Raw genomic sequence first — 18,728 nt, 5'->3', positions numbered from 1 at the left:
GCTAGGCTATAACAGAACACGAGTGAGAGGAAGGAAGACTCGTCCAAATATTTGGGTGTCAGAGCTTGGCCATTTGGACTAGCCTCAATGATGGGGCAGAGAAAACGAAAAAGGCAGATTCTGGTTATATTCTGAAGGTAGGGCTGAGAGTTTACTGGCAGGTCAGGTTTGAGGCATAACACAAAAGGGGTCACTCTAAACTTAATCCAAGGTTTTTGGCTTAGGCAGTTGCAATACAGAACTGGCATTTTGTGAGATAGGGTAACAGATGTAATAGGAAGGCAAATGTTAGTTTGGGATTTATCACATTTGAGGTGTCTTATCAGATATTTGGGTATATTGTAAAGAAGGCAGTTCAGATACATTTCATTCTCCTTTGTTATGAAAGGATTGTCTACTCACATCTTTTCCAACTAGTTCTCTCTGGTTCTCAATGACACCCCAAGGAAGGATTCCAACTGTCCAGATTTTCCTCAAGGACTTAGAGGAATGGGCTTTTAGGGCATCGCCAACATGCTTGGACACTCCTATGAAACAACCAGAGCAGAAGTCAAATTTCAGCTCACAGATTAAGAGCAATGACTCTCACAGACAAGTAGATGATCATATAAAAAAAAAAAGTCACTCTTAAGGTAGGCTCCTAGCACAGCGGAACTGGATGCTGGCTTCTTGCCTGTCTCTCTCCTCTCTTAACCTCTCTCCCTCTTGCCGCTGGACCAGGAACTGAATAATTCTCCCCTTCCTTGACCAATTTCTAAAAGTCACTACTTTTGCCTGGCTAGAATGTTCCATGCACTGCTTGACTTCAGGAACATTCTAGTGTTCTCCAATGTGACCGTAAAATACCCTGCAGATTAACTCTGATGTATATAAGGCATGAGGTTCAGAGACCACTGTATGGAGGATGGGTTTTTTGGCTTGGTTTGGTTTGTCTTTCTCCCTAACATTACCATATCTGCAAGTGCTACAGTGAAGGGATTTGATAGCAGGCTATTTGACTCTTGCTTAAATAGGGAAAGGATGGGGAGGAGTCTGGCATGAGCTTTACCTGAGTTTATGCCTTCAGTAATTATCCATGCTCCTGTGGTCTCTGCAGCTTTGACCAGACCCTGGCTGAAGGCTTCTTTGAGGTTAGAGGACATCTTGAAGTTCTGGATACCCCCATGGACAGAGATCACAAGCTTTGGCAGCTCCATATTCCATTCTTTCAACATCAAATGCAACAGGTGATCCGATTTTGTATCATAAGAAGTTCTAATATACTGGAAGGACAGTATAGACCCATGAAGAGAACACAGTGAAACATGCAAGTCAGTAGAGAAAATAAACACACAGCAGAGCCACTAGGGTGGCCATAGCCTGGCCAGAGAGTGTTCAGGGCCTCTCTGGAAGTTTAACTTCACCTAATGGAAATATTCTCTTTTAAGGACTCCATACTCCCTCCAACTTCCTTCTGGGAATTATAAACCACTATATGATAATTTCCTCTGTTTGGAGGTTTGGCCTCCATGGTTCATAAGAAGGCTGGAGGTAAGGCAAAAATACTTCATCAGAACATCAGTAAAGCCATTGGAAGAGAGCTTTATAAAGGAGATGAAATGTGACTTTTCATAAATACCATGACTTTGCATTTACTTGATCCCTTTCATATATTTGTAGACATTTTAAAAATTCAGGAGCATGAGCATCTATACCATGTTTTTAATTTACCTACCAACAATTTCTTTGCATACCATTATCCCGCTGAGAAAATTTTCTTTAGAAAATAAGTACACTGATCCCTGATACTGCTAGCCAAAGAAAAGACCAGCGAGGTCACACCTAGGAGAGCCACTGAGTCACTGCAGCTGGTCTGACAGGGCACAACTGGCTACAGGCCACTTAAGTTCTGCCCAGTGAGGTGAGTTCGCCTACCTCAAACTGAAGCCCAACCAACCGCAGGAATAAGCCAGGATTATGAAAGAAAAAAAAAAAAAAAAAAAAAAAAAAAAAAAAAAAAAAAAAAAAAAAACAGGAGGGCATTAGGAAACCATGAATTACAGGTCTACACCAAAAGAAAGCATGGGTGGAACTTCCATACAAGCAAGTGTAAGTTATCATAGTGCCCTCTAAAGTGATGATAACAAAGTAGTTTGCTACTCATCTTTGAACTTGTTAATATAGGAGCACTTCATTTCGTAATTAAAATAACAGAATTTCTGACCACCAGGGCTGTACAGCTATCAAAATACACACGGAACAGGAAGAATAGAAGGAAGATTGCGCGTGATTGCATGTATGAGGGATGCCACTGAGCTGCCAGGCTGCAGCACACGACAGCAGCAGGACAAACACGGGCTGACCCTTAGGAGATGGTTTTGTGACTGAGAGTACAGGGTGAGGACAGGCAAAGGTGGAGCCTGGGCCCCATTCACCTGCTTGTGCCCCAGCTCTTCTCCCAGGTAAGCCTGCCCTCAACTCTAAGTCTTCCCCATACTAGAAGATACTGCTCTTTGGAGAAACATCCTCAAAGAACTGTTATTAGGACTGGCTTTTCCACCTAAAGGCCTACTGAACATCTCTCTTCTGTTTCCCTTATAAGGAACTCACTCCCCAGACCGAACCTTATAGCCACACTCTCTCAGATCCTTTGTAGAATGAGGCCTTGGGGGCGGGGTGTGGAGGGGGGACTCAGGGAAGGAAACTGCAACACAGTCTCTCTCAAGCTGTGGTCCTGCTCAATACAGACCTGAAGGATGGAGGAAGCTCAGGCAGCCCTACTCAGCTGAGACATGGAGGAAGATGCATTCAGATACACAAGCTGTAACGACAGCTGGAAGCTGAGTGTCAAATAAGCGAGCTGTCAAGCTGAAGAAATGGCTCAGTGGTTGCTGGCTGCTCTTCCAGAGGGTGGAGGTTCAATTCCCAGCACCCAAATGGAGAGTGATAACCATCTGTAACTCCAGTTCCCAGAGATCTGATGTTCTCTTCCCACCTCCATGGGCACCAGGCACACATGTGGTACACAGACACACATGCAGACAAACCATCCATACACATAAAATAAAAACAAATTTAAAGGAAAAAAAAAACAGCTAATTGTCAGGAGATAAGTCTAGCTACATTTTCAATTTTCATTGGACCCATTCACTCTGTTCACCTTCAGATCTCAGCTTAACACCCGAGCCTGTTTTCTCTACTTTTGAATGCCTTTCTCACTGCACACTGAATCCTCTCACTGAGACAGAAAGGGTTATCTTTTTCATTCGCTCAAAGAACCTGTTTACATAGCATCCTCCACTTTTATTTCCTATTGCCCTCCCCAAATGCCAAGCAATGTTAATACAGAAAACCTATTCTTTTTGGACCATAGGGAGTATATAGGCACACAGTAAGTAATGCGTGCACAGAAAAAAGGAATAAATAAAGATGGATAAGAATAAACGATATCTGGGATCGCGGAACAATAATAGAGTATTTGGCTTGCACATAGAAGGTCCTGGATTCTAACCCCAGTACTGCAACAAACAAACATTAACAATGAAATAAAGACAGACATAGAGAGAGGCGGGGGGTGGGGGGGGGCTGCTCAGTGGTAAAGAGCACTTGCTGTTCTTCCAGAGGACTCAAGTACAGTTCTTAGCAACTACATTAAGTGGCTTACAACAATCTATAACTCTAGCCCCAAGGCACCCAAGGCCTCCACCAGTACCCCACATATATACCATACACTCACACAGACACACATACACAAATACATAATAAGAAAATAAATAAATAGATAGATAGATAGATAAATAAATAAATAAATAAATTTTAAAAAGTCTTAAAAAAAAAAACAGCAAGCCAGGTGGTGGTGGTGCACATCTTTAATCCCAGCACCTGGGAGGCAGAGGTAGGCAGACTTCTGTGAGTTAAAGGCCAGCCTGGTCTACACAGTGAGTTCCAGGGCAGCTAGGGCTGTTATACAGAAAAATCCTGTCTTGAAAAACCAAAACAAACAAACAAACAAAACAGCAAAAGAAAAGAGTGTCAAATTGCACACAGGGTTCTCTAAGAATTAGGCTCCAAAGGGGATCAGGAAATAAGGGGGATTTTTTTTTCTGCCAACTGAAACAGAAATAAGCATGGGCAGTTAAATGCAAGAGAATGAGTAACTCTAAATGTAGATTCCTGTAGAACTGTATGCAACCTTATTAAATCTGCCTTCTGACAGTCACCTCCAGAGCTTGGCTGGCCCTCAGCTTCCCTGAGGTTGCTTCACTTGGGGAATCAGGTGCATAAAACAGAAGGTGATGACTGCTCTCAGAAGAGTACACCTGAGGGACAGCTGACCAGGTAACACTGCATGCTCCAGTTTAGACCTGCAGTATCCCCAAAAGCACCCCGTTAAACTCCTACTCACCAGCCTATGGCGTTAAAGGGACAGGGTAGAAGCTGTAGATGGTGGGGCCTAATGGAAAGAAGCTGTGTCACTAGGGGTACTGTTACCCTTGTCCATACTCCCTATTTCTCCCTGGCTGCTGTTAAAATCAGGCTGTGACCTGCCCAAAGTCACTGCATGTTGTGTAAAACTGCAGTGTTACAGGCTGCACCTTGCCCTGAGAGATTCCACTTTACAAGCATTAGCTGACTCTGCTTTCGCCTGCAAATGCAGACTCTGCACCTTGGTGGCCACATAAACAGCACCATCTCTCTGGCACCACCCACAAGGAACACACTGACAAATAACCCTAAAGTTTAAAAAGGTGCTACTCTATAAATTTATAAAGTTCACCAAGGCCACATGAGCACGTAGCTGGATTACAATCATGCAAGAAAACTAATTTTGAGAACTATTAGAGACAGCATACTGAAGAAAGGGTATACTACCCTCCCTGGACCTCACAATGCAGAAACTGCCTAACAATAAAATGATAATGAACCCTCCTGGTGTGGCATCTGGCCACCCTCCGTGTGTGTCAGGGGACTGACAAGCAGGGAACTTGTAACTGCCCCAAGAGCTTCAGCTCATATCAGTCCCCACTGCTGCTATGGCCCACTTAGACTGTCATCTGCTCACCCATCTGGACCTAGTCCTACACCTGAGATGCAGATAATACCCCTCATACCTAAGGGATGGGAGGACTCGGATAGATTTGACAACGGATCAATAACATGGATCCCTTTGCAATAAATCCACACCATGTGTCTCTCTCTCCTCAGAAGTCCACTTGTAAGGCCTTTTCTATTCAAAACTAGTGAAATAGTAGTTTGGTTTATCAGCAGACCTTGGAGTGGTAGATATGTTCTCCATCTTGGAAATTAATGGTGCCAAAGGTATCTGTAGGGCTTTTCACTGTGTGCTTCTCAACAGACCATTGCTCATTTCCACTGTCTTCGTCAGCTGAGAGGCTCCAGGCATAATCTAGCCCATGATGTTCATGAATCAGTCGGCCACAGTAACACCTAAATCCAGGAAAATAGTCACTCAGAATAGAAAACTGGTGCAATATTTCCAACCTCAGATCGATGTATAGCTGTCATGTATTGAGAACTCTTAAAAAATTCATGTTCAGTTCACCAGACTTGGCAGTGAGCACCTTTACCCAGAAAGCCATCTCGCCAGCCCCTGCCTCTTCTTAACACTGTTATACACTCTGTCGGCAATGTCGTGAAAGAAGATCATAAATACATATAATTGGAATTTACATCATCTCTCTCATTTCCTGTTGTTTTGTTTATTCTTTTGGCCTTTTTTATTAATTTTTTTATTTATTTTACATACCAACCACAGTTTCCCCTCCCTTGTCTCCTCCCATTCCCTCCCCCCATCCACTCTTCATCTATCTCCATTCAGAAAGGGTAAGGCCTCCCATGAGGGTCAACAAAGCATGGCATATCAAAGTGAGGCAGGACCAAACTCCTCCCCCATACATCAAGACTGAGCAAGGCATCCCACCATAGGGAGTGGGTTCCAAAAAGCCAGCTCATACTCCACGGACAGCTCCTGGTCCTACTGCTAGGGGCCCCACAAACAGAACAAGATACATAACTGTCATCTATATGCAGAGGACCTAGGTCGGCCCCATACAACCTCCCTAGCTGTCGGTCTAGAGTCCATGAGCTCCCACAAGCTTGGGTCAGCTGTCTCTGTGGGTTTCCCCATCATGATCTTGCCCCCCTTGCTCATATAATCCCTCTTCCCTCTCTTCAACTGGACTCTTGGAGCTCGGCCCAGTTCTATGATGACAATTAGAATAGTCACCAATCTGATTACAGGAGAAGGCCAGTTCAGGCACCCTCTCCACTATTGCTAGGAGTTTAGCTGGGATCATCCTTGTGGATTCCTGGGAGTTACCCTGGCACCAGGTTTTTTTAAGATGGAATATCACCAGGATGCTCAGGCTAGTCTTGAACTACAAGTTCTAGATTCAAATGATGCTTCTGCTCCAGCCTCCTATGTAGTTAGATTACAGTAGGGTGCCATCAGATATGACTCTACCTCCTTTAAATAAAAGTAGTTGAGAGTGAGGGAAACACAAGCTTTTCTATTGATAAAGTGCTTCAGTGTTTTTCATCTATCTTTTCCCTTCACTAACTCTTTACTTTCTTAATATAGTAGTATATATTTATATAATTTGTAAATAAGCATGCCTATAACATATATATTGGCATGCATAACCCCAAATGTTTAATGATGTGGTGTAGAGTAAAACATGTGAAGTCCACTCTATCAAAGGCAGGAATGCTTAGCATGGATCCCAATACATGTATATTCACTTATAAATAATATTATATGTTCATATCAATCCACATAGTAAATATTAGTCATGATAGAAGTGAAATTACAAGTGCACCAAATTGTTCATCATTTTTCTGTTCATAATTTTAAAATACTATAAATGACTAAGTAACCTGAACTTTCACAAATAAGAATGCAAATATAGGGCTAAACAATAGCTCCATTGGTATAGTGCTTGCCTTAAGATGAAAGAAGCCCTGGGTTTGATCTCCAGCACTACAAAAATCAGGTATGGTGTATACATCATTCATTTTAGCACTATAAAGGTGGGGAATCAAAAGTTCAAGTTTATCCTTAGCTACATGACAAGTTTAAGAATAGCCTAAACTACAGGAGACCATGTTTTTAAAAAAAAGCCAGTAGGTCAAGTGTGGTGATGGCCACCACCTACAATCTCAGCTACTAATTAGACTGAGACCAGAGAATTAGAAAAGGGAGTCCACCCTAGGCAATTTAACATGACCCCAAGACTCTACCTCAAAATTTAAAAATATAAAAATCAAATAATATGAAAGTTAAAGTTAGCATTGGTTAAACTCACAAGCTTTAGGATATGGTCAGAATTAAGGAAGTTTTATTTTGCTCCACTGACAAAAAGGAAGGGTAAACCCACTTGATGACACCTGCTTTAAAATGTGCATGACTGTTAAAATGTGTACAGCACTGCAAAGTTTACTTTATTGTGCAGTGTGGGTGTTTTGCCTGTTTTTATGCAAATATAACAGGTGCAACTCATATGTCAAATACCTCACTTGCATATGCAACACAGAGCTACATTTTATCCAAATACAATGTGATAGCAAAATAAAATGTAATGTTTCATACATGTTTTAGGTGGTAAAAGCTCTTGTCAAATATCCTAAGATGTCTGCTTGTCTCAATAACTCAGGACTTCTAGTAGATTCAAGTATCATGCTCAAGCAAGCAAGAGAAGAATGAACACACACACACACACACACACACACACACACACACACACAAAACTTTCATACCTCCATCTTTTTCAGAGAAAATAACATGTGCCTTAATCTGAGTCCATTCAACTTCTGACACCCATCAATCAACAGAGTTATTTCCCCTGACCCAGGCCACTTCAAGGGTGTCCAGTTTCCCCCTCAATGTTCCATTGGTGTCCCTCCCAAAGCTTTGTGCTCCACTGAAGCAGACAACCTTCCCAGATAAAGGAGACTGTTCCTCAGTCTAAGATTTACAAGGAGTTGAGCTCCCCTGCTAGAAACTAAAAAAAAAAAAAAAAAAAAATCTGGCGATCTGAAGAAACTCTCCCAAGCACTTTTCAACACACCACCTTAAAATGAAAAGAAGCTGATTTGTCAAGCCTCACCTGACTAAATTCTGGCAGACTTGGCAGCCTTGAGTGCATCTGAATTAAAAAAAATAAAAGCATTGTTAGTTTACCAATATGTGTGATAAGAACTTAATGCTGATCTAGTAAATATTTATCATTTTTCATGGTCTGAAAATTAGAATTTGCCAAATATTCATGCATCATTTACTTTCCATATCATCTCCTATGTATAATTACACTGTAGAAACCATGGACTATGAAACCAAAATACCTAAATTTGAATACCATTGATTCAGTGATTCTTCTAAGCCGTAGATCTCACACTCAGAAATAACTGCAAACCCTTTATGACCCCCATAAGGTGATAAGAATGATTATCTTAATATATCTGAAGTAGCTCATGTCACCTTGTATATTGCAGTACATGGAATAAAAGTACACTAGTTACTTTTCTCACCCCTGCGACGAAATCCCTGATAAAAGCAATTTAAGGAAAGAAGGGTTTGTTTTGGCTCACAGTTTGAGGGGACACAGTCCATCGAGGTGGGAAGTCATGAAGGTGAGTGAGAGGCAGCTGCTCACACTCATCAGCAACCAGGCACCGAGAGAGGAATGCTGGTTCACCTTTCCTCTTTTATTCATTCTGGGATCAGCCTATGGGAAATGTACTCACCACGTTCTGGGTGGGTCTTTCCTCCTCAGTTAAATTTCTCTGGGCACACTCTCATAAACACACCTAGAAGTATGCCTAATTAATTCAGTAGGTGATTCTTAATCCAGTCAAGCTGGCAATGGAGGCTAACCATTATAGGTAGGTATTACTGTTGATATCATTGTTATTATAATTACTAAACAATGAAGATAACACAGAACCCTAGGAAATCAAGTAATAAAACGTACTTTTAAATATTTTAAAGTCATAAAACAGGACCAGTGATGTAGCTCCTTCAGTTTGCCTAGCACAAAAGAGGCCTTGGATTCTATCCATAGTTCCTTATAAACTGGGTATGAAGGAACACACCTATAACTCCAGAGATGGAATGAGGAAGATCAGAAGTTCAAGGTCATACTCTGTGACATCCTGAGTTCCAGATCATCCTGGGCTGCAAGAGACACTCTCTCAATGTATGTGTGTGTGTGTGTGTGTGTGTGTGTGTGTGTGTGTGTGTGTGTGTGTAACAATATCAATTGATCACCATTAGACAGGAGTTTCTAATGTCACTCTGTTTCATAACACTGCTTTGTTGGAGTATTTTTTTATTTGTTTGTTTGGTTAGTTTGGTTGTTTTTATTGGTTGGTTTGGCTTGGTTTGGTTTGGTTGGTTTGGTTAGTTTAATCTGGCTTGCTTTGATTTTGTTTAGTTTAGTTGCCTTAGTTTGGTTTGGTTTTGGGTTGTTTTAGTTGATTTGGTTTGGTTTGTTTAATTTGGTTTTGTTTGGTTTGCTTTGGTTTATTTGTTTGGCATAGTGCTAAGAATGGAATCCAAAGCCTTGCACATTCTAGGCTCTGCCACAGAGCTTTGGACTCAGTTCTCATCACTGCTGCTTGGTAATGCATCATGACATCTCAAAGGTAAGTCTTCTATGTTTTAGTCTTCTTTTAAATACTTGTCTTCTTTTCTTGGCTGGGAAGTATGTGAAGTCCTATATTCCACCTCTAGTGTCAAAATAAATAGATAGATAGGTAGATAGATAGATAGATAGATAGATAGATAGATAGATAGATAGATGAAAAAGGAGGATTAAAATTGTTTTACTTTTCTAGACACATATATATCCATATGAATTTTTTCAAATTCCTTAAAAAATCTTTCATGATTTTGATGAGTACTTTATTGAATTTGTAAAATTATTTGGGACTTAATATGAGTATAATTCTTTTCCTCATTAGTTTTCCTCTTTAATTTTCAGAAAAACTTCCAGGATTTACTCATGAGTGATCAATCATATGGTCAGTGTAAAGCAATGTTTAAAAACTGTAGTTAATCAACAAGAAAGAAAGACACTATTCATAAAACAATGATCATTCTAAGGTTCTGTTTAAAACCTGGCATTCTAACCTTCATTTTTTTCCTATACCAACCTTTGTGTCTTTTCTTAAAAATAAGAAGGAAAAAAGAGAAATTATAATCAAGCCTATATGATTGTTTTCTTATTAGGAGCTAAAAAAGATTTAATAGAAGAGAGAAATTTGTATTGGTATAAAATAGTGAAATTCTAGTCTTACAGTTTAAATCTGGTTCCACCCCCACCCCAGGTTAATGTTTGAATGTTTGATGTCCACCCCACAGTTTGTGGTGCTGTGTGACGGTGGACAGCCTTCAAGAGGTGGGGCCTGACTGGCAGAAATATCTCACTTGATGGAAGACCCTTGAAGGTCATGACTTACCACTCACTCCAATCACGGTTTCTGTTTCCTGGGGTGAATAATGTCAACAAGATACCGCCACACGCAGAGACAAAGTAATCTACCCTACACGCTGTCCTGGGACCTTCCAGAGTTGAACATCAAAACAAGTCCCTCCTCCCTACTGTGTCCGGTATTTCCTCACAAGGGTGAAGACATGACAGATACACTACTTCATGACAAAAACACACAAAAGCTATTTTTCCTGAGAATCTTACTAGAACCCAAGAAAACAGACAATATAAGAGGAATGATCATGGTCATCTATTAAATTTTTTGTAATCACACATAGAGACTGATTTTTTTTTCTCCATAAATGTAGGAAGTCTTGAATCTTTCATAGAATTATGTTCAGTGGAGTCAGGCACATGTCTGTAGTTGCAGTACCCAGGAAGCTGAAGCAGGAGAATGGTGGATTTAAGGCCAGCACAGGCTGCATACTGATACCCTATCTTAAATATGTGCCCAATGGTTTTCTTTTCTCTGGTGATGGGAATTGATGGCAGGGCCCCATCACACTAAATGCATGCTCTAACACTGAATTCTGTTCCAGATTTAACATTCTCCTTTCATCTTAGGGCTAACCACACTTGGCATTTTGTCATTTTCCTGAGGTCCAAGGTAATTATGAAGATGACTTTCCATTTAAAGAAGTGAAATGAGTGTCATGTCACATGATACCATAAAAGATGAATGGAAAAAAAAAAAACAATGTTACCTTGGCATCCTGTAAACACTTTGTAAACAGGTAAAATGAGAATTTCCAATTACAGAGCTTACCAACCATAGGTAATTCAGTGAGGGTGGGACTAGTCAATGTTTAACAAAGGCAAAGAACACCATTTTAGTCCTTGCCAAAGGACCTTACCATGCTTTCCTTCATAAGCATGTACTCATGACATCTAAACTTTAAATGAATGTAAGGCCAATGGCTCAAGGGGATCTAAAATAGACTTAGCTACCCTAATTAAAATACTTACATTTCCCTATCAATTTTCCACCAGGGCAATGACATCCGGTCTTAACTCAGAGACCTGATTACCCTGAGGAATTTTCCGTAGACCTTTCTTCCCCCATTTCTCCAGCTGCTGAACTTTGTTCCTACAAGTAGAGTTTCCATAGGGTTGTCCAGAACATGGAGTTCTCTAACTCAGCCCTGCTGCCTGCAATCTGCATAAACACAAAGCCTCAGGAGCAAACACAACTAAGTCTCCTGGCCCCTTTGGATCTCTGCAATGTCCCTGACATGTCCTCAACAGTCACCATTTCCCAGGGAAACTTTAGTTGGGATAAAGAAGAGTCACAGTATTTTGAATACTCAATATGGAGATAAAATGGAGTAAAATCATTTGCCCTAACTTGGTGGGTTATAGCCTTATATCCCTATGACATCTGTCCTGCCTCCAAGGGAAACTGCAGTACCACATGGAGTGAAACCCACCACAGTGCAACAAGTAAGTGCTGTTATTACATGTAATTTTTTTCCTCTTTTGAGTTGATTAGTTCTTTAAACAGACATTTAACAGGAACATGTTGGCGACAAGCACTGGGGCTATCATAGGAAACTGACAGTTCCTTCTCTTACTAGATTTTCTACAATCTTCATGGCATGCTTTTATGGAGTACAGGAACAAACACATTGAAATGATAAAATACTGTCACTTCAAGCTACCATTAAACACTCTCCATAAGTGATATTTCTGAATTTCTTCATATAGCACTTGAAGTAAAAAGGAAAAGTGTAATTTAAAATTGTACCTGTGAGGGTCTTTTGAGCTGGGTATGAATTTGTTACATTCTCTCTTGTAGAATACCCCTTCAATCCAAGATTTCTGAAACAGAGAAAAATATTATTTTGTGTTCTGTTTTAATGAAATGAGAGTGTGGTGTAACTGTGGTAATTCAGGTATATATAAAATGATGTTCATTAAAATATCATGACCGGGGCTGGAGACACAGTTCATTCAGTAAAGTGCTTGCTGCACAATCATGAGGACCTGAGTTCAGATCCCTAACACTCAACATAAAAGCAGGTGCAGTAGCATGTACCTGTAGTTTTGCTCTGGGGAGGCAGAGAAAAGAAGATCCCTGGGCCTGCAGGAAAGCCAGTCTAGCTGACTCAGCAATACAGGAAGACATCCAGTGTCACTCTCTGCCCTCCTCGTGGACAACCACACATGTGTTCATTAACACACACACACACACACACACACACACACACACACACACACACTGCCAAGACCAACCAAAACCAAAACAGGTTAAGTACTCAGTAGATTCTACAGCTAAATGTTCACACAAAATAATCTCACCTTGAGGAACAAGATCTTAGGGAAGCTATAATTGATATGTTCCCTCAAACCTGCTAAGATTTACTTCCATATCTTGGGCCATAATCCAAATGACACATGAATATTAGGTTCCCCATACTGTTTTTTTTTTTTAAGAAGAACAAATACTCTGACTTACTGTTGACATAATGGGGAAGAAAAGATGTACAGGTTTGCTGTTTTTCTCTAAGGAGATCACAGGGCTATGTGAAATGAATCATTCAATCAGAAAAGCCAAGGCTAATAATATCAGGATACTGGAGACAGTCGCAAAAACTTCTAATCCAAATTTAGACGTAACTCCTTCCTGTTTGACCTTAATTCAACCTCAATGAGTTTTTTCTTTAAACATCTATTAAAATAGTAGAGATATAATTTTCTACATAAGGCAAACTGAAACCCTGCTCCATTGTCATAGATATTCAGGTATGAGGCAAAGGTGTTGCTCTCACAAACACTAATAGCACAGAAGCCAAGAATATGAGAATGAAAATGAAGAAAATAGAGATACTCTGGTAAAAAGAATGAAAATATTCACTAGAATTATAGTCACAAGGACAAAAAGGCCTTATCACTTATTAAATCCCAACATGGCTAAGACATCAAAAGATTGAAAAGCATGTCCAAGAACAGTTATCATCTTGGCAATTTACTTAGATAGTCTGTAAGCACAGCTTACTATTGGCAACTTTATTCCTTGATACAAAACCTACATAGAGACTTGAGACACACTCTCTTTTAACAAAATACTTTCCATTCTACAAAATTCAAATCATAGCCAACCTCCTCTAGAAGCTGCATTAGAAGTCCGCAAACGTAAGACAAGGAACTACCATTGAAGCCAACTAACAAAAGCTTGGTTTTGTCATAGTATAAAAATAGTTTTTGATTTATTTTTATTTATTCATTTCAAGATGTTAATTTTTTATGGGTAAACATATTTTGCCTGAACATGTGTATGAGCACTACATGTATGCTTAGCTGCTCCAGAAAGCCAAAAGATGACATTAGATTGTAGAACTGGAGTTGTGAGCCCAACCTAAATCTCTGGAAGACCACCAAGTGCTTTTACCACTGAGCCATCTCTCTAGCCCCCAATATGAAAATATTTTAATACCAAATAGCATAAGATTAGAAGTGTGGATATAACTTTAGACATCCATACAAAGTATAACAGAATGTGATGGAAGTAATTTTATTTTAAATACACAGACTTTAAATCCAAGTGTTTATTACTAAATACAACACAAGATGACAGGGTCCAGATGTTAATCAGAAGAGAGAGGGGACAGTTGGATCCTAAGTCCTTCTGTCCCTTTTTCACAGTCTACAACTATTTTTTATGTATTAAAAAGCACTCAGGCCGCGCAGTGGTGGCGCACGCCTTTAATCTCAGCACTTGGGAAACAGAGGCAGGCAGATCTCTGTGAGTTCGAGGCCAGCCTGGTCTATAGAGCGAGATCTAGGACAGGCACTAAAACTACACAGAGAGACCCTGTCTTGAAAAAAAAAAAGTCTACTGTTTAAGCCAGGCAGTGGTGGCACATGCCTTTAATCCCAGCACTCGGGGAGGCAGAGCCAGGCAGATCTCTGTGAGTTCGAGTCCAGCCTGGTCGAATAGAGTGAGTTCCAGGAAAGGTGCAAAGCTACACAGAGAAACACTGTCTCAAAAAACCAAAAAAAAAAAAAAAAAAAAAAAAAAAAAAAAAAAAAAAGGCCAAAAAGTACTCAATGAACTGTGAAAATATAAATCCAGAAAAATCCAAAATCACAGAATTTAAAATTAACTAAATGGACATGAGCTCATGATGTATTTATCATAAAAAGAAATGACACAATCATTAGAATCATTAAGCTCATCCCTATTAAAAACATTAGTAATTTTACCTAGCTACTCTACAGACATATTAAATACCTAATTTTTCCAAAGTGCCAGTAAAAGTGATACAAAGGTATTAATACATCCTCAAAGAATTTCTCACTCTGAATTTCAAAACATTTGAATCAACTAAGGAATTCAAAACTCCTTGCATACTGGGAATTCTGTAACAAATAAGACACGATTCCTAACGTCAAGAAAAGTAAAATAGCCGGGCGATGGTGGCGCACGCCTTTAATCCCAGCACTCGGGAGGCAGAGCCAGGCGGATCTCTGTGAGTTCGAGGCCAGCCTGGGCTACCAAGTGAGCTCCAGGAAAGGCACAAAGCTACACAGAGAAACCCTCTCTTGAAAAACCAAAAAAAAAAAAAAAAAAAAAAAAAAGAAAAGTAAAATAAAGGGGGGGGAGCTAGAGAGTGAAACAACACCACATATGCACAATTGCCTATAAAAAATATGCAAACCAGTTACAATAGCATCCAATTATTGCCTCAGCTACTTCAGAAGCTGAGGGAGGAGGATCAGCTGACCTCAAGAATTTGAGCCCAGACTGGGCAACACAAAAAGATGCTATCTACAAATACAAGTATGTAAATAAATTTAAAAAAATGTTTAGGAGCATATACATACACTCATATACATACATACATACATACATACATACATACATACACATACATACATACACACACACACACACACACACACATATATATATATATATATATATATATATATATATATATATATCAAGCTGAGCTCAGCCTGTTCCTTTTTTCAAAGATGCATTTATTTTACTTTTTATGCATATGAGTGTTTTGCTTGTGTGTATGTAAGTTCACTGCATGCATGTCTGGTGCCTCCAGTGGCCAGAAGAGGGCACACGATTCCCTAGAACTGGAGCAATGGACAGTTGTGAGTAACTGCGTGGGTGCTGGGAATGAAATCCAGGTTCTCTGAGAGCAGCCAGTGCCCCAAACTGCTCAGCCACCTCTCAGCCCCTCAGCCTATTCTTTTCAAGGACCAGATAACAGCTCTGTGATCAGACTTTCTGACCGAAGCACTCAATTTCTTCATTATCTGTTTGCTCATTTGCAAAAATGAAAAGATAGCCTAGACTAGCTCATCCAGGCATGTAAATCAGTGGTAGAGCATGTGCTTGGCATGCATAGCCCAGGGTTCAATCCTAGCACGAAAACAATGTTTATAATAACATTCCTTCACAGGGAAGATCTGCTCATTTGAAGCTTAGATTTCTTCCAAAGACTTATTCGGTCTCTATAAAGCTTAGCTATCATCATTAGCCCTACCGAAGGTTAAAATTAGTTTTCGGTTGTTGGCAGCTCTGTCTCACAGAACAATGTGAGAACCTCCAAATCTCCCTCATAGGATTACTCATAATATGATGTAATGGCCTTACACGTCCACTTTCTTCTTGAAGTCCAGGTGATGTAGGCCCAGTGTCAGTCATTTATGTTGCCCTCGGCCTCCACCCAAGGATTGATAAATGAACAACAATGAAATGAACACACTCAAAACAGAACTCTGGGTACCATTGCATAAATTTGTCCTTTCAAAGGTATAAACAGGAAACCTGTGACATAACAAGAATTTATTAAAAAAAAAAATTTCCTGTAATTCCTGTGTCTTAGCTCAAAGCTATAGCAAAAGCCTCTAATCCCAGCACTGGGGGGGGGGGGCAGGCAGAAGGATGGATAGTTCAAAGCCAGCCTGGGGCCACATAGTGAGAACAAGGTGCTGCAGTTGCCTCCACAGATTGGGCACTTGAATTTGTTTTTCAGTTTGTCCTTGGAGGAGGAATAGGCAGAGCAGAACCAGTGGTAGCCTCAATTTCCTTTACTCTAAATTAAAATTAGCTTTTACATCCAAACTTAGACCTGAGGTAAAAATGGGAAAATACAAAGAAACATCCAGAGACGGGCCTTGTAATAATCACCATCCAGGTCCTGGTTCATGGCACTGATTTTTCTTTTTTCTTTTTATTTTTTATCTTTTTTTTAATTATTATTATTAGTTTAGTTTAGTTTAGTTTACAATATTATTCAGTTCTACATAACAACCACAGATTGCCTTGTTCTCCCCCTTCCTGCTCCCCTCTGCTTCCCCCCAGCCCACCCCCATTCCCATCTCCTTCAGAGCAAGGCCTCCCCCAAGGACTGAGATCGACCTGATAGACTCAGTCCAGGCAGGTCCAGTCCCCTCCTCCCAGATTGAGCCAAGCGTCCCTGCATAAGTCCCAGGTTTCAAACAGCCAACTCATGCAATGAGCCCAGGACCTGGTACCACTGCCTAGATGCCTCCCAAACAGATCAAGTCAATCAACTGATTTTTCTTTAGAGTGATGGCTGGTGATTGAACCCACACTTTCCATGTGCTAGCCCAAGGGCCCTACCACCAAGCCATATTCCCAGGTCCTGAGGTTTTGGAGTATTTTCAGAACACAAATTCACTCTGGGGGAATGTCTGAAAAGACAGAATCTTAGAGGCATCTCTTCATTTTAAACACTAATCATTTCTTTTAACATGAGGGGCTAAGTGAGTGGGACAAAGGGAAACAAAGGAACAGATCACTCATTTTCATCCCAAAACTTTTTCACACCTTCCAAAAGCTCACAAAAACTTCCCCAACGAAGGTGACTTGCTCCACTTTGATGTCACCTGTTCTACATTACACACAGCACAGCATCGACACAGTCTAACTGAACACATTCCGATGCCTTTATTTACTAACTTTATCATGAACCACTTTAAAGGCAGACATTATGCACTGCAGATACAAGCCAGCAGCGGTGGAGTTTGCCTAGCATGTTCAAGGCCCTGGATTCCAAACCCAGCACCTCTAAAAGAGGTGGGGGGGGAGCATTGTCTGGCCTAGAGGTGCATCAGTAAAGTACTTGCCTTGCAACAGTGAAGTCTGACGTTCAAATCCCTGCCCAGCACCCACATGAAAGAGACTCACCTATAGTGCCAGCATGTTGGAGGCAGGATAAGGAGTCTCTGGGACAATCTATGTAGCTAGACTAGTGGAATCAACAAGCTCTGAGATCAAGTGAAAGACCCTGTCTCCATAGCTAGACTAGTGGAATCAACAAGCTCTGAGATCAAGTGAAAGACTCTGTCTCCATCTGTAAGATAGAGAGCAATCAAGATGCCCAATATCAACCTACACACACACACACAAAAAAACACACACACACACACACACACATACATACACACAGAGGGAAAAAGAGAAGGAGAGAGAGAACAAGTCAGTCTTTGAGGATTCTACTTAAAGACACTGTTATCTTATGTATCTTGGAATTCACAATCTATAGGAACCCACAAGAATGGCTCTAATGAAATGATCATAATTTCAGACTTTAGAGTGACATTTGATGTTTATTCTGTATGATTTTTCCTTTAGAGCAATTCCTTCATTCAAACTATGTATCTCACAGATAAAACATTTGCTGTCTCAGGGAAGAAAGGCCACTCCTTTGGGAGAATCAGCTCTGGGAAGTGTTGTGTAAGTGTTGTGTGAACTCTGCAAGGAGTTCTTGAGAACTTTAAAGAATGTAAGGAGAGACAGGAAGAGGCATGGCCTCACTTCAGTTTGTAACTTTATTATATACGGGAGGTCACTGTTGTTGCCTCCAATCTCCCATTTGGCCATGTGAATGCACATAAATACATTGTTTATTTGCCTATGAGTTTATGCAGTCTAGAAATTCATTCTGAGATTCTTTTTTTTTTTTTTTTTTGAGACAGGGTTTCTCTGTGTAGTTTTGTGCCTTGCATTCTCCCTCAAGAGGAACAATCTCAGAAAAAAAATAGCACCCATATCCAAAATAGCCAAGTATTTAGTACCTGTTCTACCAATACTACCATGAGGTATGTTGACTGAATTTCCATTAAATATTCTGTCCAGGAGGCACAATTTAGTAATACATTCAAAACAAAAAATTAAAGTACCTTATTCTTTTTTCTCTTTTTTGATAGTAAAGGTGAGAACCATTTTTATATTAGTAATTTTTATAGCAT

The 18,728-nt window shown here is 40.2% G+C and overlaps 1 protein-coding gene across 1 annotated transcript in view; it reads right to left on the bottom strand.

Annotated features, from left to right (window-relative positions):
- Nucleotides 1–18,728, bottom strand: part of Trpm6 (transient receptor potential cation channel subfamily M member 6) — a 149,223-nt gene that overhangs the window by 109,632 nt on the left and 20,863 nt on the right. The window contains exons 2-6 of the mRNA XM_028874898.2: nucleotides 12,235–12,308; nucleotides 8,106–8,144; nucleotides 5,250–5,427; nucleotides 1,049–1,262; nucleotides 403–527 (exon numbers count right to left, since the gene is read on the bottom strand). Of these exons, the coding sequence (XP_028730731.1) occupies nucleotides 403–527; nucleotides 1,049–1,262; nucleotides 5,250–5,427; nucleotides 8,106–8,144; nucleotides 12,235–12,308 (630 nt within the window). The remainder of the gene's footprint in view (nucleotides 1–402; nucleotides 528–1,048; nucleotides 1,263–5,249; nucleotides 5,428–8,105; nucleotides 8,145–12,234; nucleotides 12,309–18,728) is intronic.

Source organism: Peromyscus leucopus, chromosome 1, assembly GCF_004664715.2.
Source record: "Peromyscus leucopus breed LL Stock chromosome 1, UCI_PerLeu_2.1, whole genome shotgun sequence".
Classification (NCBI taxonomy): Eukaryota; Metazoa; Chordata; class Mammalia; order Rodentia; family Cricetidae; genus Peromyscus; species Peromyscus leucopus.
Note: the sequence above shows the minus strand (reverse complement) of the source record. Positions and strands in the feature narration are given on the sequence as shown.